At 41.8% G+C, this 27463-nt stretch overlaps 2 protein-coding genes across 5 annotated transcripts in view; one reads left to right on the forward strand and one right to left on the reverse strand.

Annotated features, from left to right (window-relative positions):
• furinb (furin (paired basic amino acid cleaving enzyme) b) overlaps positions 1–21921 on the reverse strand; it is an 82366-nt gene extending 60445 nt beyond the window's left edge. Inside the window, exons 1-4 of one of the 3 annotated variants that reach the window (XM_035664461.1) lie at positions 21205–21921; positions 21052–21118; positions 17969–18206; positions 15351–15628 (exon numbers count right to left, since the gene is read on the reverse strand). In XM_035664461.1, coding sequence (XP_035520354.1) covers positions 15351–15527 — 177 coding nt within the window. In that variant the 5' untranslated portion in view covers positions 15528–15628; positions 17969–18206; positions 21052–21118; positions 21205–21921. Of the gene's footprint in view, positions 1–15350; positions 15629–17968; positions 18207–21051 lie in introns of all 3 variants that reach the window. The other 2 variants (XM_035664460.1, XM_035664462.1) reach the window with 2 other exon arrangements.
• A 570-nt stretch (positions 21922–22491) lies between these two features.
• The window catches only part of accs (1-aminocyclopropane-1-carboxylate synthase homolog (Arabidopsis)(non-functional)), an 8175-nt gene continuing 3203 nt past the window's right edge, over positions 22492–27463 (forward strand). Inside the window, exons 1-10 of one of the 2 annotated variants that reach the window (XM_035665330.1) lie at positions 22492–22755; positions 22906–23567; positions 23654–24417; positions 24509–24568; positions 24705–24775; positions 24919–24988; positions 25785–25851; positions 26411–26508; positions 26695–26772; positions 26981–27081. In XM_035665330.1, the coding sequence (XP_035521223.1) occupies positions 22928–23567; positions 23654–24417; positions 24509–24568; positions 24705–24775; positions 24919–24988; positions 25785–25851; positions 26411–26508; positions 26695–26772; positions 26981–27081 (1949 nt within the window). In that variant the 5' untranslated portion in view covers positions 22492–22755; positions 22906–22927. Of the gene's footprint in view, positions 23568–23653; positions 24418–24508; positions 24569–24704; positions 24776–24918; positions 24989–25784; positions 25852–26410; positions 26509–26694; positions 26773–26980; positions 27082–27463 lie in introns of both variants that reach the window. The other variant, XM_035665329.1, reaches the window with a different exon arrangement.

A 27463-nucleotide genomic window follows, 5' to 3' on the forward strand; every position in this document is an offset into this window, starting at 1 on the left:
AAATAAGCTATTAAAATTCTTGCTTGGCATTCAGCCATGTCAGGTTTGCTTTTTATAGTGTTATTCAAGGCAAAACATCCTTGTGCTGGAAAGGGCATGGCATTTACAACCATTTCATCTCAACACAGCACAGTGTGATCAGTGGAAGCAAGTGGAAGGATTTACGGACTAAATGCCTATAAAGGAGAAGAGAAAATTGAAATGATTGGAATATGATTTAGAAAACAATTATTTGTAAGAAGGGGAGACGGAGTTCAGCCACAGTACTTTTTTCTTTATGATTTAAGACTCTGAAGATATCCTATTGCTGCAGGGTAACGCAGCAGAAACAGAAGGACTAAACTACCACTCATATTTGCTGTGTGGGCTGTATGCATTTGTGTGGCAGCACTGAACATATGAGAGAACAGAGCACTTATTATAAATGACTCTTGTGCAAGGTCCCATGATAGCCTTCATAACAATGATAAATGGCTGGAGCGTTCGGCTCAGCTACATCATATGACTAGCACCTTTAGGAACTTTCCTCTTATGCTTAAGGCGGGAGCATACTGAGAAAGCTTTCTGCAAAAGCGAACAAGGGATTAACATCCTGGCTTTATTATCTTTTTTTAACATCATTTTGTTTTGCAATTTCCTCTCATACATCCATAATAACGGCACAGACATCTGATCGAGATAGCCTGGTGGTGTGCTGTGCGGGTTTTTTTTTTATATCACAATCCTCCTACAGCACAATGAACAACAATGGAGCTAGTAGCATAATGAAATTAGGTTTATGATGAAAAGCTGAGGAGAGGAGGTTTAGTCATTTTTCACGCATTCGGTCAATAGCTTGAGAAAAAAACGCAAATATCTAACCCATATTCTCATCCAAAAACATGGAACTTTTAGTACATGCTGTAATCTCTTCTCATTTAGATCACTGTAACTCTTAACTTGCATTACTCTGTCCTCTCTGCCCCATCTTCCGTTAGTGCAGAATGCAGCAGCTAGGCTGTTAACTAACACTAGTCGTCAATCACCCCAGTTCTCGCCACCGTTCACTGCCTTCCAATAAAACACAGAATCGATTTCAAAATTTTAATTATCACATACAAGGCCTTGCGTTGCCTGGCCCCCGCATACAGTGTATAGTGGAGCTGCTGACCCCCTTTTCCTGCTCCCGGCCACTCGGATCATCTGATCAAAACGTTCCATCTATTTCCAGTACATATTTTAAATCCAGGCGTGCTGAATATGTTTGAATTTGTATAGGTTAGCCTTTTATAAACGCTCTCTATTTGCCTTTAACTTTGTTTATTGGGGTTGTATGCTTCAATATTTGTCTATGTAATATGCAAATGTGTTCATGGATGTTTGTATACAAAAATGAAGAAGAGTCGACTAGTCTAAAAATAAGGAAATGCTCAGAAAACAGTCAAAATTGAGAACAATTTAAAGACTCTGTAAACACACAAACTGCACACACACCACTAGGCTTCGCAGGTAACTGTTAGATATCCCAGTATATCCTGTTACATGAATTTCTCATGGTGTCAGTTTATTATATAAAACGTGTTGGGTTACTACTGAAGTGGGCAACATATGACAATAACTCTGCCAGATAATGCTTAGGAAAAAGAAAACGACGACTCATGTTATTAAACGAAGAGAGAGATCACTCTCATGGCTGCCTGATGACTATAACTTCTAAAGTGGGACAAAGATGACTCAAATTAGTGGTGGCATTACTGTAGGGACGGGAGGCTGCTGCCTGCTGCGGCTGCATCCCTGGCTTGTGGCATCTCGCTGCGTAAATAGGCAATTAACCAGCGTTGTACATTAATAAATAAAGTGCTATATTATTGAAAGGAATCTAATCAATTGTGTTGGTCTCTCAACAAAATGTACTCCACCCCTACACCTCTTTAGGGGTGTGGCCATATCGTGTCATGCCCACTACAATGACAGTGACCCCCATCCAAGCTTGAATATGGGTTCAGCAGTATGCACTGTGGTATGGCTAAGTGAAACTACTCCACTACTATAAGGCACTGGCATTGTAAAGAGATTTGTGTAACGATATTCCCAATCAGTCCTACTGTGCAATATCTGAGATAGAATAGCCTGCAACCCCATTGCAGTAGTAATGCAGGACAGATGGAAGACAGATGTATGATGGGGGCTTTACGATAGCTACAAGTGTACACAAAACAGACATAATAAATAATGCAGTCATCTTTCCCATTACAGTATTATGCAGACTAGAAATTTATAGTGCTTATTCTACCCAACTTTCTAATGAGGAGGCGTTGAAGTGGTGGGTGCATTACTCCTTATTATGACCAAGTAGTATACATATTGTCCAGTCTCTGGAAAAAAAGTATAAATAAAAATGTGCAGAATTTGTCCTTCATGGATTAGTTAGATGCAGTCTGAAATAAGAGTACAGGCTGTGTGCAGAAGAGAAAGTAGCTTTACAGTCACAAGGGATGAGCATCATGGGCTAAGGACTCCATGTGAATACAGACAGAAGCTTCTGCATTCAACAGAGTAGACCTACAGAGCACATTTTCCACAGTCCCAGCTAAAAATTACTGTATCTGAGACAAACTCTTTATCAAGAGCTAAGAGCCAGAGGGTTGTAGGTGCCATTTGAACGAAAAGCCCCTGGTACGTTCTGGGTCAACTGCTCCATTCTTTCATGTCAGTTTTATTTTAGAGAACACAATTTGAAGAACCCCTGCATCGTTTAAATTTTAGAGCAAACTGCTCAAGCGGTGCCATGCACTCGGTCTTTGCCCACAAAGGATTCTAAAGGGGAATGAAAATAAAGCGAACACTGTGAAAGTATTCTGCATTCATCCTCTACTGTGAACAGTATTCTTTCCACATGGCAGGCACTCTTTCTACATTATTTAGGCTGAGAATGATCTGGTTGTGTTATACTGTAACTTCTACACACAACTCCCATCTGTGGGTGAGGGGCTGCATGATAATACCGATCCACCCATACAACTAGAACTCTCTAATGGCTCCACATGGATCATTAGCCACTAATTACACAGATGTTCATAGTTTGATTTAATGCATTTTAGAGAATAATAAATATGTAATCTGTATATAAATCATAAATTGTGTGTGTGTTTACATCATTCCATAAATATGTCTATATATAGAGAAAGAGACATATTTATGGAATGCTTTTAGGATATCATTACATATAATCTGAAGTTTGGATATATGGAATGAAAGTTTGAACATGTGGAATGAAAACCTGAATATATAGAATGAAATCTCACCAAACAACAGCAGGCTTCTGAAATATCAATACAGACCTCTACACACATTACACTGGTCGGTTATAACTTGATAGTCTGCTTTTTTATGAAGGAGAGTCAGGTTACTAGGGCTTATCATAGCCTCTTCCATAGCGTCGATCTTTAGTTTTATCCTTGAAACATATTGCAGTGCAAATGCTGTTTTGTAACATTAATTATGTGAGCATGTACAAGGTGAGATACATTAGAATTATTACTAAAAGAACATCTGCCTGAGGTTATAAGTATATAATCCTTTCACCAAATGAATGTCTCTATTTTGATACTGTATTTAATAATCAACACACCTATTCACCTATGATCTATATTCACTTTCACTCATCCCTTTTGCAGGTTGCACTGCTGAATATACATGAACCAAAACAGAAGCTGCGCATGGAGACACCCACACCGGCATTTACAATTCAACGAGTGCAAAATATTAAACTGAGGGGGATGTATATATATATTTTTATATATTGTATTTTTTCTTCTCATCGCACCAACCTTTATCTATTCAAAATAATGCTTTACAATACAATACAAACAATTTCATTAATCCCACTAGGGGCAATTTGTTTGGAGCAGCTTGTTGTTCACAAAGCACAGTAACATACATAGGAACAAATTAATGGGAGCTAAATGCAGAACACAATCTATAAATAATATTGATAAATAAACTTGCTACGCACAATAAAAAGATCAGATAAAGCACACACCAACAACAACAAACAACCTACAGAGCATTTAGTCTTTGGACTGCAGAGGGAATAAACGATTTAGAATAGCGGTCTGTTATACAAGCAGGTAAAACATAATGATGCCCTGATGGCAACAGAGAAAATTCACTTGCAAGAACATGTCCAGAAGCACACGTTTCTGTAAGTATTGTTTTCATTTGTATTTAAATAAAGTAAGATGAAAAATAGTTGACGAAAAACTAATCCAGCAACTTTCTGCAAACTCCAGGACGAAGCTACCTGATCATCAACAGTGCCTGGGTCAGGGAGGCCCAGCTGCCTTGTTATTTCACCCTCACTCTCTGTCTTGTCTCTGCTAAATCGCATCAGCCAGCAATTGACCAAGTGTCACGCTTCAGAGGGGAGCCTGATATCTCCAGCCTCGCAGACCTTTTACTTCTCCTTTCTGCTTTCCTCAAAAGGTCACATTTTTACTTTGTTTTACAGCAGCACAAAGCACACGTTGCTCTGCACAACTTTTTCTGGCCTCATATCAGCCTGTGCGACTTTTCTTTAGGATACGGGAAAAAAGAAGCGGAAGGATAAGCTCATGGACTATGGGCCTGGTTGCGTATGATAATGACTCCTTGTAGATACCTTCGGTGCTGTCAGACAAATGTTTAGCTTGATTTGTCATTTACTTATTAATGGAGAACTAACGCATTTTCCCTTTCCACACAATCCCTGAAATGCAGCAGAACACAGCAGGGAGGTCAGGGAACATGGTCATTTGTATGCTCCCAGAGAAAAGTAATGCTTAATGACTGTCTTTTTGTTTCTCTTACATTAAAAGACCCCCTGAAGTAGAATAAAAAAACGATTTCACGCTGGTCCTGAATTGATGCACCAGTCCCTTGTGGAAAATCACAGGCTGCAGAAATAACACATAGTGGAAATCAATTGAAATGGCCTGACATGCAAAACCCATGAAAGTAATTTTCAACAAAAGTGATTCATTTGGCACTTGACTGCATCACGTCGAGCTGACATCTTGTGTTATCTAGTCAATTGTGCATGTACTATAAGAGGGTTTCCAAGAAAATATGTGATCAAATTCTTTTTAAGAACAAAGCGTACGTCACAGCCAGTGGTCCTAGTAAGTTTCTGAAATTATGGACATAATATATTTAACTACAATATTCCATCACTGCTGGTGTGGTTTCAATCAATATCTCCACAAATTAAAAGAAAAGTCTAAGTGTTATGAATGCAGCGCAGACACTCAACCATGAACCCCTGCTGAAAGTCTGTCCATAACTCCCTTTTATCAAAATTAACTGTGTACTGAGCTCTGATTTACATTTCATGGAGTCTTAAAATATTCATGCCAAATTGACTGGTTGGATGTTGAAAAAAACAACAACATGAAAAATCCAAGGCATAATACTGGCATCCAAGAAGGATATGAAATTTAGAAAAATGAAATATGAAATGCTAAAAACCTCAAATAAAAGATAACATTGTGAGTGATCCAAAGATATAAGACATTTCATGCAGAAAAATCAAATAACTTCTTAATAACGTCTCATGTCCTCAGTCACAGTCAAATTACTTCTTGTTTGTACACTTGTAGACTTCAGACTGCTTTGTCTGTTTTAGTGGAACAGGGATAAAAAGAGGTGTTAGGGGTTCTCCCAGCAGAATGTAATACTGGCTGAGCACTAATCTGATCTCATTCGCACCTCTGGGTAACAACCCTCCCCCCTCCATCCTCCCTCTCACATATAACTGCATTTTTTTATTTCTAATTCTTATTTTCATTTATACCCTGCTTGATACTCACACATATTACATCTCTAATAACATTTTCTCAATGCCAGGATTGGAATGCTCACAGGGAAAAAAAGAAAGCAGAGAAAGAGAAATGCTATCTGATTGTACAGTGTTAACAGTGGGGGAAAAGGTATGGCAGAGCAGTGAGGGACTCTTGAACACTGCTTGAACAATCCTGTTGTTTGGCATGCAGAATGCCTGGAGGTTATTCCCCACATGGAGAGCCCAAGGCTGACTCAAGGTCTGTGGATACACATGTTTTTAACCTGTGGGCAGGATAAAAAAATGAGCTCCCACACACAGTAGAATGGCAAAGAAAGACCATCATTTTTCAGACATTCACAAATTCTTAGTAGGTGTGTGGATTACTGACTTGACAGCAATTTTATTTAATTATTCAAACTGTAATTCGCTTCAAGAGGGATTATTTACTATTTTTCTCTAGTTAAATTTTGAGAAACACAAATTCATTCAGTAATGATGAACCAAAACCATTTCTTCTACTGGTACAATAAAATAAATTAAGAGTTCCAAACATTAAAGGGATGTATTTACTTATGATGGCCTGAGCAGCATTATTACTCGTAGTTGTGACAGCAGCAGCAGCAGCAGTCCTAGCATTTATATTACTGACAGTGGCAGCATTAGTTGTGGCAGTAATGGCAGCAGCAGTGATATTGCCAGTTTCCTCTTTTCAATCCTGGCAAACGAGTGAGTGGTTTCATTTCAATTTGATTATTGCAATTCAAATTGTTCCATATTGATTGTCTCAAAAGCTGGAGTAATTTGATTATTTCTTTTAGCAGATCGATGCATTGAATTGGCATCATTTATAATTGATGCAATGAATGAATCAATGCAATGAATGAATTAATGCAATGAATGACTCATTAGACACCTACAGAGCAATTCAGTTAGTGCTTCTCTAAGTGTTTCACAGTGATACTGTAAATGTCCGTAGACAGTCTGACAAGCCTGAGCTGCTGCAGCAACACATGCGACACGGCACATCACGCAGCTGACTTTTTAAACTGTTTGTGCTGTCTTCGACTGTTACACAATTATTATAATTAATTATTATAATTAAGTATGCCGAAGTGATGTGCGTACATTACAAGCAAACACCCTGACTGTTACTCTGAGTACAAATGTGCAATAGCCATAGATCTGTATGAATAACGTCACATACATACAGTCCTACTCTATTGCGGAGGACCCTTCAGGAACATTCATGGAGAGAACCACCAAGGACAAACATGGGTAGAAATAATAACATTATAAAATAGCCCAACAAGCATCGCTTTCAGTTAAGACTATGCCAGAGATGCATTCATTCAGCAGTGTAATGACTTTTGAGGACCTAGTTTCTAAAGCTAACCCTGTCTACCCCAACAGCTTGAAATCAACAACCCAAACCAAAACTTTATAATTACCATACAGGCGAATCAACACCACTCTGTGGTCTCAACAAAACACCAGGATTATAAGCATTATAAATTCTATTTGTCATCAGACTCTATTATTGAATTGGATCACATTGGAATTATTTGAGGTGAGGTGAATAATACATAAGCAGTGAGGCAAAAATAGACGAGATATTTTTCTCTGTAAAATTAGAACGTAGCTTCATACACTGGATCCTTATATGACTCACAAGTTAATGTAAAAATAAATATTTAGTTATTCACAATGGAACTCTTGGATGAATTGGGTGAATTGTAATGTAAAAAACATTACCATATTGATAGTATGTAATTAATTGTCAGTCTGTTAGACAGACAAAAAAGTAAGACAAAACGGTTGAGAAACCCTGCGAGCTCATGTGCAAAGCTAATTTTGACATGTGATAATATCTGCTAATGAGCTGGATTTAAATCAGATGTTTTTGTTGGAAATCTTAATTTCCCAAAGGGCCAACAACTATGCAATTATTGTAGATACTGACATAAGTGTGTGAATAAAGACAGACAAGTGAATGAACACGCGTGCGAGCAAAAACAAACACACACAAATCACTAACTTGGCTTGCACATCACAATGGTGTGTCGCTCTAGTCCCTAGTCATGACAATATGTTGTTTATACTCTACCATGCTATAAAACTGGAAATATATCTCTCAGAGAACAGTTGTGGGAGTGAAATATTGCAGCTGAAGAGCAACACAAACCAGCAAAAGTGGTGATTATTGTCACTGAAGCTGAGGCTGAATTATATTGTACCTACCTTCTTCCCTGTGAATAAAAGTCAATGCTTTACAAAAGGAAAGTTCCATCTTTAATTTACTCAGAGCCATCCTAAGTCAATAGTGGCAGGTTATGAATGTGAGTAGTCTTAAAAAAGACCTCCCTGAAGAAAAGAGACTTGAATGAAGGCAGGCAATGCACACGCATGGCTGGCTCCATATCTCAGAGGAACAGAGAGCAGTCTGATAGACTTTATCCTTTTCCACACACTTGATCAAACCCTCTGGTCTTTCAGTCATCTGACCATCCTTACCACTGAAACGACAACCCTCTTTCTAACCTTCCTTCTCTTCCTGTCCTAAACTCTACTGCAGACGTATTACCAACGGGCTGTTTATTAGCAGTTGTAACTAGAGTCAAGTTCTATAGGTCAAAGATTTTTTAGTTATAAACATAGTTTTGAGTACCTTTTGAGTAATGATTCTTTGCAGATCCCTGGCACAGCACCAACCCATTTCTAGGAGACATTTTTGGAAACAGCTAAAAGGTCTGTGGCTGCAGGCTCCATATAATGAAGTGGTGCATTTAAATGAGAGACAGCTCTGGGACGAGGAGGAACACTTCACTCAGATCAGTAAACACAGAAATAAAGTGGAAGCTAGAGGATGAAGAAAGGGAGGACAGGACAACTAAAAGAGGGTAGAGAGCAAGCACAGAGACAAGAAAGCAGGGAGAAGAAGGGAAACTGACTGCAAACCACAAACCAGACCTGCAAAAAACCTGTAAAAATTGGAAAGTTTTGAGTGAGGAAGAGATTAAAGGGGGGAGCCACAAAGGGAAATGAGAAAATTGCAAAGCAACAATTCCCAGTGGATTATCCAAATCCTATTAGATATAGGATTGTGGTAGTGAGAGGATGATGCAGGTATAAAATACCTCACATACCTGTAACAAAATATAAAAGGAAGACAAGCATACAAAAAAAGCTTCCACTTAAGAGTCTAATATTTTTTTAAATGCCAAGTGGCCTTCTGATCCAAAAAATTGTAGGTATCACTTTGCAAACCAAAAAAATCAATCCACTGGAAATAATATGCTGGCAATGTTCTCCATGGCAACCCAATGCCAGAACACGCTGTAGATTGGTGTGCCAGTGGGGAGACAGTCACAAGGGCTTCACAGTATGACTATAAAGCAGTGAGCAGGAGCAGAAGGTTGATAACAAACCATCACACACACACAAATGTGCACACAAATACACACACACACAGAAAGAGGGAGAGGGAGGAAAGGGCATGCAGCTACCCAATACAAAAGCAACAACCAAGGAAGGACATAAAGGTTAAAGAAATCACAAGAGAAAACTCATCAAGGTACTTGGTCACTCATTTGAATGTGAAAGATGAATAATGTCAGAAACTGTGAAACAATTCTTTCCATAAAAATAGTATTTCCATGTTAATGTGTGCATGTTTATGTTAGTTAACCGGTGTAGGACCGATTTACAACCTCTGGTCCACCTTCTGAATCCACTAATTCAAATTCCTTCAAAAGACTTCAGAATGAGGCAGGCAGCATCTGGGTGTTGAGAAAATGTTGTTAAAAATTCTACACATACAAACATTTCATCCATTTTCCCACTATTGATTGGCCAACAAGGTCTCTGAAGCCAAGCTTTTCAACACACTGACAAAGACTGAAATTACAAAATACAAGTTTTGACAAAAATTCAATGCCATTTCAATTTCACAAATTGACATTCAAATTAAATTGTGCGGTCGAAAAAGCACATGCTATTGATGCTAGTATTGGATTGGTATCAGTGTGTTAAATGGATTGGGTATTGGTGAGAAATGACTCATCCACATTAAACAGTGTCTCAGTCACTGATATTCTACAACCCAATTATAAACTTTCTAGAGAAACGTGTCCAACTTCTATGGACTTAAGAACTGAAGAAAAAAGAGCAGGTGGGAAAGGGGATAGAGAGTGAGACAAAAGTAGCATAGAAAGAAAAGAACATGTTCAGGACCGAAAGTGTGAGAATCTGGGGGCCCTCATCTTGAAATTTGCAGGGTTTTGTGCAACATTTCTCCCTCCATTTTTCTTTTATTCAACAAACACTTCCCACCCCCCAGTGACAATGGAAACAGAAAATACAATTAATAGTAATAATGTTAAAAAAAGGAAGGAAAAATAAACAAAAATCAGCAGGTGAGATGATAGAAATTTAAACAATATGCTTAATTAAATAACAAAATCTTATGCCTCCGAGTGCATGGGGGTGCCACTCTAAAAGTGAGCCTTGTCACAGGTAGCCGTCAATTTGTTAAATAACATGCTATGTAGCGTAATGATGATGGAAGAAAATGGTGCTGCAACAGCACAAGTGAATTAGGCCAATGTTTGTCAATCAATCTGTATAAATATTAATGGTTTGAATTAGTAATGATGAACACACTAACAGTATATTACCCATCAAGCTGAGAATGTAAACAGAATAAAAGCAACGCTGCATATTTTACATTTCGTAGGTCCACTTAAGCAGAGAGCAAACACCTCCTAAAGCTCTATGTATGTGTACAACATTCATAAACATGTAGGCATATATGAGTATTTGTGCTAGGGTGCCATTATGACTGCATACTATAGGTCTAGTTTATTATCACAGATGACCTCAAACCAAGGTCCTTACACATGAATCACCACCCATCTTTGTCCAAGACCTCCTCCACTTTTATCACAATTTTGTCAGTTTTCTCGGTCTGACAGGATACCAAAAATAGCGGATAGATGCATTTTAAGTGGGTTGAAGTCCCTGCTTAGTCAGTAAACTGAAATTTGAATATGAATGCTTGTTTACATTGGGGATCAGACAATGTGCGAATAATCCGTTTAGCGTTATATATTAAAAAAAAATGGAGAGAGAATACAGGCCTTTAAAGTGAACATTCATTGCAGTGACAACATATTTACCCATGAAAGAAGGAAAGAAAGACAAACAAATCATTCTGCGTGACTTGGGACAAGTGTGTTATAGAGCAAAAGAAGTTTGGGATTTTTCTGAAGGAAAGAGTTTTTTTTAAATAATAACCTCCTGGCACCATTAGAATATATTAGTACCACGGCAGACTCTTTCTATTGAGATTCGTTAGTGCCAACGGCAAGACTTCACAGCTTTTATTCCGAGAGACGCTCCTTATTTTCCCTTTAAAGTCCCGTGGGAAATAGGAGACAGCAAATAGCAGGCATTGTCTATATGCTGCTGAACAGTGTCGTATGGGTTCATGAGTGATGAAGTGCAAGGATGTGAACGTCTAAGAGCGAGAGAAAACAACAGGCAGAGAGTGAGAGAGAGAGAGAGAGAGATTCTTTTGATGTTCCTTTTAATAAACTATTACTTTAAAATGTGGACCAGCAAGCTAAACAAATAAAGTGCCCCACACACACACACACACACACACACACACACACACACACACACACACACAAAGCGCAAATGCCTCCCAATCGCACTCGAGGCAAACGGAAGGAAGATAAAAGCAACACCATCTGACATAACCAGCCTGACAGAGCTTGCTTTACAAATAACATTCCAATCTAAAATAATCAAACGCTCTTCACCCACAGAGCAAACTGCCCATGTACAATCTTAAAAGCATCGGTGTCATTTCTTTAGCAATAAAACATTAACTCAGTCCTGATGTGCTGTGACCACCTCACGCAGCCACCAGATAAGTAGACCAGAGAGAGAGAGAGTAGGGGAGTGAGTGAGAGCGTGATGTATTTATTTTGTTACATTTCATGCCAATACGGCTCATTTGAATCGAAATGAATCAACAAAGACAGACAGCTAGAGAGAGAGGGAATTGGCCAGTAGGCTTGAGCTTCACATAGTTGGCAGGGTATCATGTGCAGGGTAAAAGACAATGGCCTTGGAGCGCATTACATTGTAGCACAGAGCAGGTATGTGTTTGTGTGTGTTTGGGGCTGTGATGGTATGAAATTGAGAAACAGTGGTCTGTAAAACCTAGAAATTGCAGCAGGAATATTGGATTTTGAAGGAATATTATAGTACTATCAGCTGACACAAGGTGAATGCAATCAAACATTTGCTCACTACCTGGAAATTACCTGTTACCTCCGCGACACAAGAGCCAGAGGAGCGCTTCCCTGCAGTTTCTGAGGAGGGCCGAGGCTGCTGGAGCAGACGGTGGGAAGTCGGATAACAAAACCTGTGTGTTGTTTACTTCAGATCACACTATAGCCATGTTTTGAGTAAATTAGCTATAAATAGAAAGGGACCAAGAGACCCAGATGGAGAGATGTAGTGAGAGAGCTAGGGAGACACAGAGGCACAGGCTCTGGCATTAGACGTCTACTCCACAGAGCGGGGTGATTCAGTCTGTCAACGCCCACAGAGCCTGCCCATCCTCATAAAACAATGATTTCTGCCTTGGCTCACCAAGAACACGACATGACATTTAGCTCTAAACCCTGGTCTGGTACACCCACGCAGACACAAAAGCATTATTGAAAAAAACAACAAAAAAAACAACAAAAAAAACCCACTACTAAACAAAATACAGAGAAACAGATATAACAACGCTTTGTGTCAACTTGCAAAATGCCAACGCACACTAGGATGTCTTAATGACATTTACAATTAAACCATGGGGTTGAACACACCCACCCACACACACACACACACACCGAACACACTCAAGTACCCTTTCTTCCCCTCACACCAACTAAAATAAAATAAAGCTGAAACATAATGAGCGAATCTGCAAATACATAAAGGCGCACCAAGACAATAAGCCATTTCTGAGCACTGCAATGAACAAATAACCAGTTATGTGATGATCCCGTAATCACATTAGTGATCAAAATCCTATTACAGTACCTCATGATAATACATCAGCCTCTTTTCTCTCTTCAAGTGCCCTGTAGAACAAACACCAAGGATGCTGGAAAAAGTCGTTTCCCACTCTAAGCCCCCAGCCCTTAAAAGCCTTCCATAACCCATACCCTCATATAACCCCCACTGCACTGTCAAAGCACAGGCACGGCACATACAGTAGATCATCCTTCTCTCATAGCACCCACTCAGGGACTAGAGACTAAAATAAAACTTATTTGGGTGCTTCTGAGAAACAATGACTGAAGATGTACTCCCACAAAATCAAATTCCAGACAGTGGATAATACTAAATTTCACCCTTCCAGTCATCCAGCACTCATGCTTTTCAGTTCCTAATACCATACTCCATTAGCTATCTTCCTTTTTACTAGCGTCTCCCACACGTCCTTGCAACCGTCCTGCTATCACCACGTCTCACTTCTACTCTTTTTCCAATAGGAAATTGTCAATTATCCCAAATCTTTCTACCTTCTCTCCTACTCTGCTTTTATTATCCATCTCCACCCTCTCTAAGCTTGCAGACATCTATATCCACCAGTGAAATATATCTGCCTCTCACATCAAAACTGCAAAGAAGCTGCACTATAAGATTTCTTCAGACAGATGACAGACATCTTGTGGGCTGTGGTGTCATGAACCCAGAACCACAAAAAAGTACTGTTGGTTGGCTGGGATGAAGTGAATAGGGTTGTTTTTAGGACCCATCATATGAAACAGGGCTACATGCCTTGTTCACCCTCCAGGACCTGAGTGGTTTAATGTCACATCCACTAAAATGACAAGCTGCCGTATGGCATCAGAGATTCAGTGACTGACAGCCGCCTTGGAGGACTCGTCCCTGTGACTACTTCTAGCTCTGCTCCTTTGACACAATCCCTATTTAACAGAGTGGAAAAATAAAGTTATACATCTCCCCATTAATCTAGTAGTTTAATGGAGAGAAGAGAGGCCGGAGATGTCTTTGTGGTTGGGTGAAATGAGGGAAGGAGAGATAAACAGGAGAGAGAAAGCCATAAAGGTTTTTTTAGGGAAACGATCACATAAGGGAAATATGAAAGAAAGAAGAACTGCCTCGTTTGGAGGAAGAGAGACATTTTTTTTTTGCTCCATAGCGTTGTGTCCCTGGGTGATTGTCTAGAATATGTATGTGTTTTCTGTGAGCAGAATATTGAACATTACATTTTACCCAAATCACAAAGAAGAGTGGAGACTGATTCACAATCTAGAATTCATAGAAGCAATTAAGAGTAAAAGTCTGTTAGGGGTCATTATACCTAATGTACTCTTTCTTTCACTCCGCAGTACAATATTTTTAGACTGTTAGAACAACTGCAGATCAATACTATATGAACTCCAGAGTCCATGTTATGTCACATGGATACGTTTTAATATAATGGGGTAGACGATACAGAGCTTTTAATAATGACACACATCTAATCTAATCGTCCAGTTTTACATAAATCCATGTGACAACTGTTCACTGTGATAACAGGGAGACTAAAAACATCTGGCTTTGCACTCCAGACAAAGCTCCATCTTTGCCAAAATAAAGAAAGCAACGATAAGACCAAATTAATTTTGCAAAACCTCTCTTTCAGAAAATCCTCTTTATTTGAGGCGGGGAGAAGTGGGGTGGGAATATGCAGAACCTCCTACGCGCATTCCTAAGAAGTAATCCAGAAGGCTGTTCACTGGCGTGTGCAGCACTCAGGCGGATCCACAAAGATGCATGCAAATGAAGTTAAGTCTCAAGTGGAGCAACAGGGGAAGAGGGGACAAAATAGCGACTCACTGTCAACTGCTGTGCACAAATATGGAAAAGCTTAGCCTTAGAAGTATTTTGCTGTTCAAGGGACCTAACACACCACTGAAAGAACAATAAGACGCAACTACTTCTCCCTCTCTCCCCATTATTCTTCTTCACCTCTTCTGACAATTGTTTTTCTTTCCCCTATCTGCGAACTGTATGTCACAACAGCTCATTTAATTAAAATGACTTGCCAATCCCAAAAACGGAAGCTAAAGTGTTTGCAATAAAATTTAACTACTGACATCATAATTAAATATAACAACCTTCCTTGAGACACTGAAATAACAGCCTTATTATTCCTGTCTATTCCTAACAGTAACTCAGTAAACTGTCTGCCAGTGTGTTAGGAAGTCATGCATGCCCCACTTTAAGCTACAAAAAGTGGAGGAGGCCACACTTGTGCGACTTGCTGCGCAAACAGGATTTCTTGGAGGTGTCACGTCAGGCTCGCTGATGCTCAGCTTTGATGTACGACAGTTTTGTAACATTGATGTTCACCTACAAGCCATAGCTGGGTAAGGAAACAGTCTCACATGGAGTGATATAGATGAGAGACACCTTTTCAGTGTGTACATACTCATGCATTTACACACACACACACGCAGTAAGACGAACTTACATTGCCATGGTTGATGAAACCATGTTCCCTGGCGATGCGGTCAGCCTCCTCTGGCCCCCCATTGATCTGGACAGCCCAAGCGTTGGTGTAGACCTCTGCAGCATCAATCCACTTCCGTTCTGCTGTCAGGAGGACAAGGACTGTCCATACATGTAGCAGGGCCACCCTGGCATCCATTAAAAGGAGGACTTCACAGGGCAGTCTATCCGTCCGTCCGTCACTGCTTCCCAGGCAGAGTGGGGCTGCTCTACCTTACAGCAGCAAAGTAGAACGGTGGCCTGGAGATGAGAGGACAGAGTCAGCTATAAACACAGGCATGGCCTTCTTAACTGGGTCAGTCTTGGGCCTAAATTACCTACAGTACTGCAGATACCGTTCAGGAAACAAAGCCAAAACTGAAGCAAAAATAAACAGCACACCCACAGACCTTATCATGCATCATACTTAGCTCACTGTCTACTTCTACAGAAAAAGAACGTCTTCATAAATTTGCAAAGCATAAATATTAGGTCAAAACAGACAAGGGCTGTGCCAAAAACAGAATTATTCTTCAATTCTCCCTTGTTTTTTCATACCTGGAATGGTAACGTATGATAATGATATACAGTAGGCATGTTGCTGCAATACAGGACGAGCTCTAAGCAAAACCTTTACACGGCTACTTGTGGCAAGGCGTCTGAGATGGAGGACATTTTAAAGCTCACTCAGACACTGCTCCTAATTTTAGGACTTTCCAAAATTTAAATTCAACCAGCTACTTATTAGGTCTGCGAAGGTACTGCTGACATATTCTAATTGAAGAGTAAAATAACAAGCGTGATAAAAAAAGGATCATTATTTGAGCAGATGTTAAAACAGAAAAAAGAATTTCACACTGGGACATTCTCAGGGCTTTTGATTTGTAGCTCTTTGAGTCGTAGGAAAGGAGCCCGTAAGTCACACATAAAAAGGAAAGCTTTGCAGTAAGTTAACCGCCTCTGACTGAGAATAAAGATGATAAGGTGTTGGAATCCGTATAAGTATATCAGTTCTTCTTAGGAAAGATGAAGAGAAAAGAGGTGATGCAGGTCTAAATGACTGTCCAGTCCCACTGCTGATCCCACCAACGCAGAATCAAACTGCCATTCAGTAAGTCAATCCCTGCTACACCATGCGAAAGTAATAGAAGTAACTCTGAAGGTTCAGGCTGAGCCTTTTTTTAATTGGTGTGTTCACCTCTGCCTTTTTAGCATTTTTTTGTGGGAGAAATATGGGGAAGATAGCTGAGCACGAGGACCGGTTGTTCTACTCGTCATCATGGCAGTGGCAGTGGAATGAGTTTGACATATTTGTCGAACACGTTGTTAATGTGTCTTAGTAAGGTGTTGGGTCGCCAAAAGTTTCCAGAAGGGCAATGTGCCTTGACAAAGACTTGAACTCTGATGGATGACACTGTCTAACACATCCAAACTCTCCCATCGGTATTGATATTGATTGGTATCAGTTGAGATTCGGTGACCGCCAAGCCCCCGTAGTATATATCTAGAGCCATCATCAGGTCAAAATGGCTACCTTAACACAAGAAATACAGTGATTATACATGGTCTCCAGAGGATAAATCCCAATGTTTCAGCACCAATGGGCAATGAAAATGACTTTATTTTGAGAACAGAATGATATATTAACTTGCTCTGACCTTACGTCGTACCGTCAGTTGTGCCCATAAGATATCTCATGATCTAGAAGGCAGATTGTCATGAACTTTGCTCAGCATTTTTAGACTCCCAAGGAGACAAACCCTTTTTTATTCTAATGACCATGTGTCATTCGCCTATGGCCACCCTCAGGACAAATTAACATTTTTATCCCCACTCCCTTAAGGCTCTCAGAATAACAAAATCATCAGTGTGGTGTGCACTCTGTCAAACTGTTTCAAACAGGGTTGTGTAATGAACATTTCAGGCTTTAGGGGCTGCTATGGGACTTTAGACTTTCAGTCTTGTTAATGAATTTTTGAAAAACAAAAAGGAGCCTATGTCTTCTGCAAGGTAAGGCAAACCTGCAGTAGAGCAGACTGTTTCACTGACTGTGGCTGAGTGTGTTTGTACTCCTCATAGGCACTGAATGTGAAAGAAAAAAAAAACTGTATTTTCACAGTGCATTCAAATTAAGTGGCGGTGATGTGGGCAGTAGGTGGCAGTGTCTAAAAGCAGTCTGTGCGCCTCCCAACACCACGGTACTCGTCCATGCACATAACAACACGTGAAAAAAAAAGACACTTTCTTAATCTTGAATCATGTTAACCTTATCACAGAGTCACCTTCCTTCCTTCCTTCCTTCCTTCCTTCCTTCCTTTCCACTGTGAATTTGGGTCCTGTCAAATAACTGGCCCTTTCTCAAGGACTTGGAAAATAAAACCTAACTAACTCTATTGGCATCTGTCATGTAACAAGGAAACTGGTTTGCAGGCAAGATACTTTCACCTTTAGTTCTCCCTGAAATCCATTGTCCAAAAAAAGTAAACATTTCACAACCTTTTACCAACACAGAGGATGGCCACGCCTTTATTCACTCAAACAATTATCCCCCGCTTCTGGGGAGTTATGTGTATCCAAACTATTCAAAGAGGAGAAACTCACTGAATACATCTGTGGCTTCACAGATACATTTAGGAGTGGGTGTGATTCGAGCGCAGCAGGAGAGGTGGTGGCAACATGACCAGGGGCTGTCACTCTTCCCGTGGAGCAATTCTTCTGAGCTCATTAGATGCTATGCTGGAGTCACAAAAACAGGAGCGGGGGGTCTGCTGTCATCGAGAAGGAGGAATAGATGGAGACGGTGGAAGAGAGAGGGTTGGTATCCCTCCCCCACACAGCACTGCGGAAAATAACGAGCACATGATAACACATCGCCCAAAACACCTTGTCTCAAAACAGCCTGGAGAGGAGTTAACAAGAGGCTGCTTACTCTTACAATATACATCAAAGGCCTGAAACTAAGAGGAAACCTTTACCCTTCAAACCACAGGAGAACTTGAGACTTTAGAACCTAAACTACAATGAAAACAGAAAATCAGATGCATAACCTCTTTCAAGATTAGTACCACGCTCAAGTAAGTGAGCCTGTGGAAATGCAGGGGTGGAAAAGTGACCTGTGCTATGCTGAAATTGCATGACAGCTTTGAATTATTAATTCATCACCTTCTGTTTCAAGCTATTGACAGACCTCCAAATATAGTTCAGCATCTCGTGGTGACGGGGATGGTGGAATATTTTGATTAAAGATTCCTGCTCCCTCTCTCTCTCTTATGGAACAAAACTGCAGCAGCAACAACAGGTTGCTCCTATCAACATACTTTGCTTACCTGCATCACCAAAAACAGCTGAGGTGCCTTTGAGGAGCGCACTTCACCCCCAACCGCTCGAGTGGAGCTGCTCCGTGACCAACACAGCCAAACTGTGTTGTACAAACTAACCACAGAGTGATTCCTGTCCTTTGCCCCCCCCCCCCTTACAATTCATCTCTACTGAGAAGATGCGTCAACGCTGTGGATTCATTATTGTCTTGATATCACCATTAACAGCTTCTACACACTGCTGGACACTCTACAGAGGTGCGGCTTTGAGGAACACCAGCGTTTAAGATCTGTTATGAGCCAGACTGATTAACAAGATCTGGGGCGAAGTTTGACATGCAGTAATATCAATATGGTAATATTAATACTGTGTAATGTGTTCTGATCTTAGAGGTTTCATTATAGCTATATGATACAAACTGTATTGTGGAATAGCTACAGCCTGACAGACATATCAGCATGAGGTACATTACTGTCCAACTCTGGCTTATAACAGATATTAACGTTGATGGCATAAACTGTGAACTGCAGTACATAGTAGTACCGCACTGGTGATTATGCTTATTGTTATTATCATTTTTTCAGCCAGTCAGCCAGTATCCTTACTTCTATCAACACTCAATTATCCATGTCGGTATTGGCCTCAGAAATCCAGTATAAGTCAGTGGTTTATCTGCTGGGTTATCTTTTCCACGGCTGATAATCTCCCTCAAACGCATCATAATATACAATTTTATAAGTATAGTCCAGCTCTAGATACCTGGTCTAGATAAAGTACTGGTAGTAAAGAGTTGGTGTTAAGAAAACTGGACTTTCTGACCCATCTGAACAGTCTGTATATCCTGGAAAACACTTGACCCCCCCGGCTGCTTCAGAGAAACTACTAATTGAACATCAGCAGAGGCCTACAGTAATGAACAGTGTCCAATAGTACAAATGTGACAAACAACATATGCATTCAGTTAACTTCCTCTACATGAGCACCCCTCCGGAGAGACCCGATAACCGTAATTTGACGGAATAACAGCTCTAACAGGCGATTTCCACTGCTAATGGCGAGCCCACAAAGCTGGGACCGACCATATGCAGCACTCCAGCGCTATTTCAGGCTGCCCACCGGTCTAATCAACACCCACCATGTGCTCTGGGCTAACCCTCTCAGAGAAAACAAAGACACAGGAGAGCTCTGTAGCACTTGTGAAGTACTAGTGACAGCCAAGCATCCTCCTCTCCTGGGAGGAAAAATCTGTTCCACGTTAGATTGCGATTGGAAAACCGGAGACACAAGGCATCTCGTGCCCTGTCGGGACACAGCTGGAAGTGAACGACAACTCTGTGACTGAGTACCACTAAGGCTTGATCCATCTGAGCTCCCGCTGTATGAGCTGCGCAGATGGAAAAGCCTGATAAAATGTTGTCTAGGGCAGCAGCAACGTGTCCAGGAGAAAGAATCAATCCTGTAAGTAATGTCCCACAGAGAGATCCAACACAATTTTTTTTTTTTACAGCCATCTGAATCTTGGCGTTGTTCCCTGTGTCAAACTTCCTCTCATCCACAACACTCTCCGTCCTGGTTTATAGATGAGTTATACTCTTGACAAGTTTGTCTTCCTACTTCTTTCTCCCCCACTGCATTCCTGCTTTATGCTCCTTATAAAACGTGTGAAGTGCCGGCTGAAGAACGATCGGCACCGTTAAACCCGACACAACTGGGCGAAGTGTGTGTGAACCGCTCATTTGGACTTCCTCCGGCGACGTAAAGAGAAACGCAGGACCACACGGTGTGGGCCACACAAATACAGACACAGGCTTGCATTATAGAGTAATCTCTGATGTGGTTGAGAGCTTGGAGCTTGGAGCCGTTTGCCTCAATAGCTGGTGACCTTGACCCCCCCCCACCTCCTTGTTGAGATCCCAGTGGGAGTTGCACTGGAGGTGTTACAGCAGGAGCAACCAGAGGATAATACAGGATGAGTTGGATCACTCGAAGTTTAGTTTTCCAGCTTGCCGGTCCAAACTGAGCACAATTTTGCTTCTCCTCAAAATAGACGCAGACGCCTGACGCCAGTGTGAAGAGGAATAGTGCGCAGCTTGGTCTAAACACTACCTGCCTCGCCTGTGAAGGAGAATTAACTGGAATTTATTAGAGCAATTCCCACCTCACACAGATAAAAAAGTACCTGATGGGGGGGTTCAGCCCATTAAGGCTCCAGGCTGAATGAGGAAGAGAGGAAGAGGATGTAAGGTGCAACAGAGACAGAGAGGAAGGAGGACATAAATCAGGATTAACAGAGTCAATTGAGACATTGCTGCAAAAACAACAACACTGTAAACACAACAGTTGCAACAAACATGCCGTTATCTTACCAACAATGAACTTCAGAGAGGAAGCGCTGCGGACCCAAAGGCTGGTGATCGGGCTAAGTCATGTCTCCTTCAAGAACAAAAAAAAAAAAGAAATAAGAAGGTCCATCTATTAGGATGAAGAGAGCCCGTTGTCCAGACTGGGGGAGGATTTACCTGACTGGGAGGACTGGTGAGAGCTGTCGGCAGCGCTGGCAGACACTTTATGCTAAAATAGCCCTCATGCTTTCCGCAAATACTCCCATTGTTCCCACCCACTCTGCCGCTGCTGCCCTCCCCTGCTTTGAACACATCTAACTCGTGGCTTTTACACAAAACTAAAAGATGCCAACAAGCGAAACCGAGACGTGGTGCCTCCTCCTCCTCCTCCTCCTCCTCCTCTTCTTCTCCCTCCGGGCGGAGACTCCACCTTTCTCCTGCGGCTTGACTTCCAACTTTACATCAAACTAACCTGACGCTGTACGTCCTCTACTTGATCCAGGAGGTGAATAATAATGCTATCCACACGACAAGCCACCCTCCTCCTCCTGCAAAAAAAAAAAAAAAGAAGCGCCGAATTCAACTATCCCACCACGGTTACATTTGGCCACTTAACTTCATCCGTCGCACCCAGATATTGTCTTTGGCCGTTTCAGTAATTTATTTCACATGACTTGTTTGCGGGTTAGAGTCTTATAACACTAATGCACCCACACATACACACACACACGTAAAGTAAGCACACGGATAGAAAGACAAAGGGGAGTGATGAAGGGCTGCGTGCCAATACAATATAACGGTTCACTACTGGATGGAGATGACAACAAACTGCCACAAACCCCCTTTTTTCTCCAGGAAATACGTCACGTTTTAAAGCCGACTGGACCGCCGCGTACGCTCGATTCGTCACACCGTGGTCGTTAAAAGGGGCGGGTAGCGGTTTTTATATAGCTCGAAACAGGTGTAAACTTACGTAAAGTCACGTTTAGCCACTTAGCATTCGACGCTAACGGTTCACCTTTTTTTTTTTTATTAAGAGGTGAAATAAAATGAATTCGTGGCATAATATAAACTTATACATTCATATGTTGTAACAAGAAAAATATATTTAATTTTTTATTTTATTTTAGAATTGCTGTTTACGTTTCTTACAACCGCCTTCATGCACATTTTTATCGTTAAAAAAAAAAAAAAATCCGGGGTAAGCCTGTTTACAAAACACGCATCCTTGTTTTCCAGCGAACTGATTTGTGCCGCTGTGTTCTACCGCCATCTCCTGGGTAACCGTTGAACTTACACACACGGGCGACACGGCACACCGAGCGGTAGGGGGCGCCATTACACAAAGCTCACAGTCTGACACTGACTCGCATGGTTGTGTCTACCCCGTTACAGGCTGGTAAGTGAAATCCAGCCCGCTTTCAGCAGCCCCCCCCCCCTTTTAACACGGACCAAAGTTATCCCGGAATAAGGACAGCACGCATGTGCCGTCAACCCGGATGTAGATGTTTGTGTTCGCCTCTGCTCACCGTCCAATCAAGTTATAACAAATTTGCTCTTGAGGCTGATTTATAATATATTTTAGCGCCGGCTGGACAAAGCTAAGCCATTCCAAACCAGTCCAAACCGGGTTAACCAGCCGTGACATGTGTCGACCTACGTGGATGTCACATCTGAGTGACAGCTCCACAGCAGTGTGTTTCCGAAGAGCTGCACTTTTGATTTACGGTGAGAGAACACAAAGTGGGTCAAATAACGCTCACATATTCACTGTTTGCACCAAGTATGGAGCTTAGTTCCTTTGTGTTCATGAAGTTAGGATGACAGAGGCAGCCCGCTGATATCTCTGTCCTATTATTCCCGCCTCCTGTGTTGCAGAACACGTCCTGTAACTTAAAGGATGGACTTTCGCGGCAGGAGGCACGAACGAGGCAGCAACTGGACCGACCCGGAGATAGTGGAGCTGCTCCAGCTGTGGTCCGATGAGTCGGTCCAGATTGAATTGGAGAGCTCGCTGCGCAACCAACGCGTGTTTGACCGCATAGCACACATCCTGCGGGAAAAGGGCATCTACCGCACCGGGGACCAGTGCAGGGAGAAGATCAAGAAGATGAAGCTGGAGTACCGCCGCATTAAGGACAACCACAAGATGAGGTCGTGGAAGTTCTATGATGTTATGGACAGGGTGCTGGCGAACCGGCCGGCTATTACCTACTCCTCCCTGGGCGGGGCTGTCATAGCCCAACAGGTGTTTCAGAGCCCAGGTGGGCCTGATCACTACGTGCAAGGAGTTCCAGCAGGCTCCTTTGGTCCCCTTTCCTCTGGTGGGTTTCTGTTTGGTCAGCCTCCAAAAGCTGGAGATCCACTGGATATTAAATGTGAAGATGTTGACGAGAGCATGCTGAATTCAGGTGTCGCTCCCCCCGAGATGTACTACGGATCTGGAGACGACCAGGAAGCTGACGGGCATTCTCTACTGGGGCCAGAGGACACCCTGGGTCGAGGGGAGAGCTCAACGAATGCAAGAATCTCCCCCTCAGGTTGCCAGTTCAACGACTATCACTGTTATTATCGCTGGCAGGTGTTAGGTAGTTCAAAACTTATTTCTCTTTTTCATATCTTTCAGGTTTCAGTGACCTGAACATCGCCGGCTCGGCCACAGCTGCTACCCAGGCTGGTGGTTGTCCCGTGCTCCAAGACGCATCTGAGCTGCCCGGTAAGGAGTGTCCTCATCCGACGACCTCTGGGAGACAGAGGAAGCGCCGCCGGGGTGGCAAAACATCGTGGGGTCAAGGGGGGGCTAGATGTGACACTCAGGGGCGCCTGGATAAAGCCCTGGCCAGCTTCCTGAGCTGGCAGCAGACAGCGGAGGAGCGCCTGCTCTCCCTGGAGGAGGCGCGGCTGGAGAGGGAGCTGCAGGCGGAGGAGCGCAGGGAACAGCGGGAGGAGAGGAGGGTGGAACAGGAGCGCCAGCATGAGCTCCGCCTGTTCAGCATGCTCACAGGGGCGTTGGTTGCCGTCAGACAGGGTGTGCCGGCCGCCGAGACCACGGCAGCTGACCCCTCGTTCTCACCCCTAGCTCATCTGTCAGCTTCACTGGCGACCACGGCCGCCCCCTCCGTCTCATCATCTTTATCTCAGCCGCCTTCGGACGCTCCCGCCGCACAGGCCGCTTCCGCCCAGGAGACAGTGAAATCAACACTTCCCACACCTGTCAAGGTCTGCGAAATGTCTCAGAATGTGTTGGCAACACCGAAAGTTGCAGTGACTCCCAGCCCCAGCGTGTATCTGTCCAACCGCGGTAACAGCATCCGACAGCATCAGGGCATTCTCCAGGAGGGCTACGCGCAGTATGGAACGGACAAGTACCACGACACAGATAACCCCGATGTGAGACTGAGTCATGTCGTAAATATCCAGCTCTGATGTGTCCAAATGACAACGTAGTGATTATTTTTAATCCTTTCTTTCTCACTCCCAGGGTATAATCAACATGGGTACCAGTGAAAACAAACTATGCTATGATCTTCTTCATAAACGGGTAAGATTAATGCAATCACATCCTGGTAATAACGCTGTAGAGCGTAACGGACTAAAATATGTCTTTGCCACATAACGTTATTCTAAATTAGTCCGCCTGCATTCACAAATGAATTTCATTTTCCTCCCTGCTACAGCTGACCAAGCCCGACATGCTACATATTGACCCGTCGTTATTGCAGTATTCAGACTGGAGGGGACACACATTGTAAGAGAATAAAGTGCAACTTTATTTTCACTTGGAATGAGACGCACATTTGTCAAGTGGCTTATAGCAAAGTTACATTTTAACAAGACCTCTGAAAGTAAACATTTCCCCTTTTACAACCTTTCCATCTTGCTCTTTTTCAGCCTGAGAGAGGAGGTTGCAAAGTTCCTGACTCACTACTGCTGTTCACCGAACCCACTGAAATCTGACAACGTGAGTGAAGATGAATATACACAGAACATAGTATACTGTATACTGTGTATATAAATGTGTGTGTGTGTGTATATACATACACACAGACAACATTTATATTATGGATGTAGATAGCGGGGACATTTTCCACACACCACATACTGGGTAAGGTAAAAGATATAATTAATCTCCACAAGTTTAAACTAATGAATACTATTACATCTACTGAAGGGCCACCTGCGCCACCAATAGCACTACAATTCTACCTCTACATTAATTCAGTAATCATTTTTAAATTCTAAAACAAACCATTCTTCACAATGATTCTAAGTTACACGCAACCTCTGATATTTATCTGCTTTTACACAAGGCAAAATGACAAAGTTTCCACTACAATACACACAGTTTTCTTAGTTTTATTCTTGTGTAACTAGTGAAGCTGTTGATCTGATCTAATTTACGTGATTTGTGTAAACAAGGTTCCCTTCCCATGACTGATGGTCCAGCACATTATGTAATTACTAACAAACAAATAACGCTTCATGCTGCTGCTGCTGCAGAAGACACAAGTTACAGCCATTCATTCTTAAAAATAAAGGCAGTGGGTTCAATTAATTTGTTTAACTTTGTAATGATTATAAAGACGCCACATGCTGCAATTGAACTAACGTAGCTTTTGTAGGGTAACCAACTTAATTTGCAGATGTAATGAATGGCTGTTTGAGTTGGTGGATGAATTTGTATCATATTTATCAGGCCTCCCTCTGTGCCCTAATTAGGGTCTTCCATAACACAATGGATGTGTGTGTTTGTTCAGGTTGTGGTGATGAATGGTTGTGGCTCCCTCTTCTCATGCATTGCTGCAGTCATTTGTGACCCTAAAGGTAGGTTCAGAATGCATTGACACACACACACACACACACACACACACACACAATACATCCATATATGTTCTTTATGAATACAAATTATGTTTACAATAGCAACAGGAAATCTGGCCATGTTTGATTTTTGTATTTAAAAATGATCATTGTGTAAAATATAACAGAGAAGTTGTGACATAATCATTTCAGACATAACAGAATTATTCAGGAAGCTACATAAATTGCTAATCCTCTATTGCCAGGCCTCATTTTAAGCAATATATGCAATATGTTTGTTTTGCTCACTAGCTGCCCTAAATAGCAGCCCATGTTCATGTATTTACTACCAACATTTGTGCAAATTTAGATGAGCAAATTTGGCTCATTAATGAATTTGCTTCCCGGATTAGCAATTAAAATGACCGCTAATAACCTAAATATTAGCTCACGTGGGTAATTAAAGATGAGTCACTGATACATCTGTGGTAGGTTTGTATGCATTTGTACAAAAGGAGTCATTCATATTGACAAGGAGATGATGAATGCGTTTGGATGTCATGTGGTGCTTTTTTTGTTGTAGATGCCATTCTCATTCCTACTCCTTTCTACGGCGTTATCACCGAGGATCTACATTTGTACAGTGATGTCAAACTCTTTCACATTCCTCTTGACTGTGAGGTAGGAATACAGAGCCTGATTTACTTGCAGTGTTTACTGTGAGCTTTTGTTTATTGTGCCTTACTGATTGTATAGATTCAATATAACTCACATTTTTATGGACACTGCAAACTCCTTTAAGTGCACCATGAGAGCTGTCCAATGTGGATGTTGATTTATTTTCCTCTTGTTGTTCTTTATTTATAGGCAGATGGCAAAGACAGTCGACCCTTCCACCTCACTGTAGGGAAACTAGAAGAAGGTCTGAAAAAGGCTAAGGAAGAGGTAATTCATGAATGCATTTTTTCTTAAGCAGTTGCCCTTGATTAATATTTAAGGAGAGACCGAACCACTCCAGAAACGGCCGAGTTAAACACATTAAACGCGTTGGAAGCTCTATTTTTCTCAGTGTTTTTCAACTTTATCTCTATAAGGACTGTGTGGATATCGTAGATCACTGTATATTTACTTACAAACTGGCCGTCTCTTTCAGGGGTTGATCATCCGAGCTGTTATACTGATGAACCCCCACAACCCTCTGGCTGAGATCTACACCCCGAAGGAGATGATTGCCTTCTTGGAATTTGCTAAAAGGTATGTTTTCCTGCTATTATCCCACGCTGTGACCTAACACTGTTATCCGTCCTGTGGCTCCTTTAAGCACATTGCCATGGCACTGCATATAGTTCCTATTATAGATTGACTACCGAAACCAGGTATTAAACGGGCCCCCCAAGGATCTCTCTCTCTCTGTGCCTCTCTCACACACAGACGAGAGCCTGTTCTGCTCTTCTCTCTTTGTGACTTGACTCTACACTGGAGTCGACGCGGACAGTGAGCCTTGTGCGTAAATCGTTCGTACGCACAGACTTGATCTTGAATTGTGTGTGAGAACAATTTAAGAATTTTTGTGGCATTCATTAATACTTTGGTACTTCCCATATGCTCTTAGGTAATAATAAATAATAATACATTT

Source organism: Morone saxatilis, unplaced genomic scaffold (genome assembly GCF_004916995.1).
Source record: "Morone saxatilis isolate NCDOM2014 unplaced genomic scaffold, NCSU_SB_2.0 Contig2, whole genome shotgun sequence".
NCBI lineage: Eukaryota > Metazoa > Chordata > Actinopteri > Moronidae > Morone > Morone saxatilis.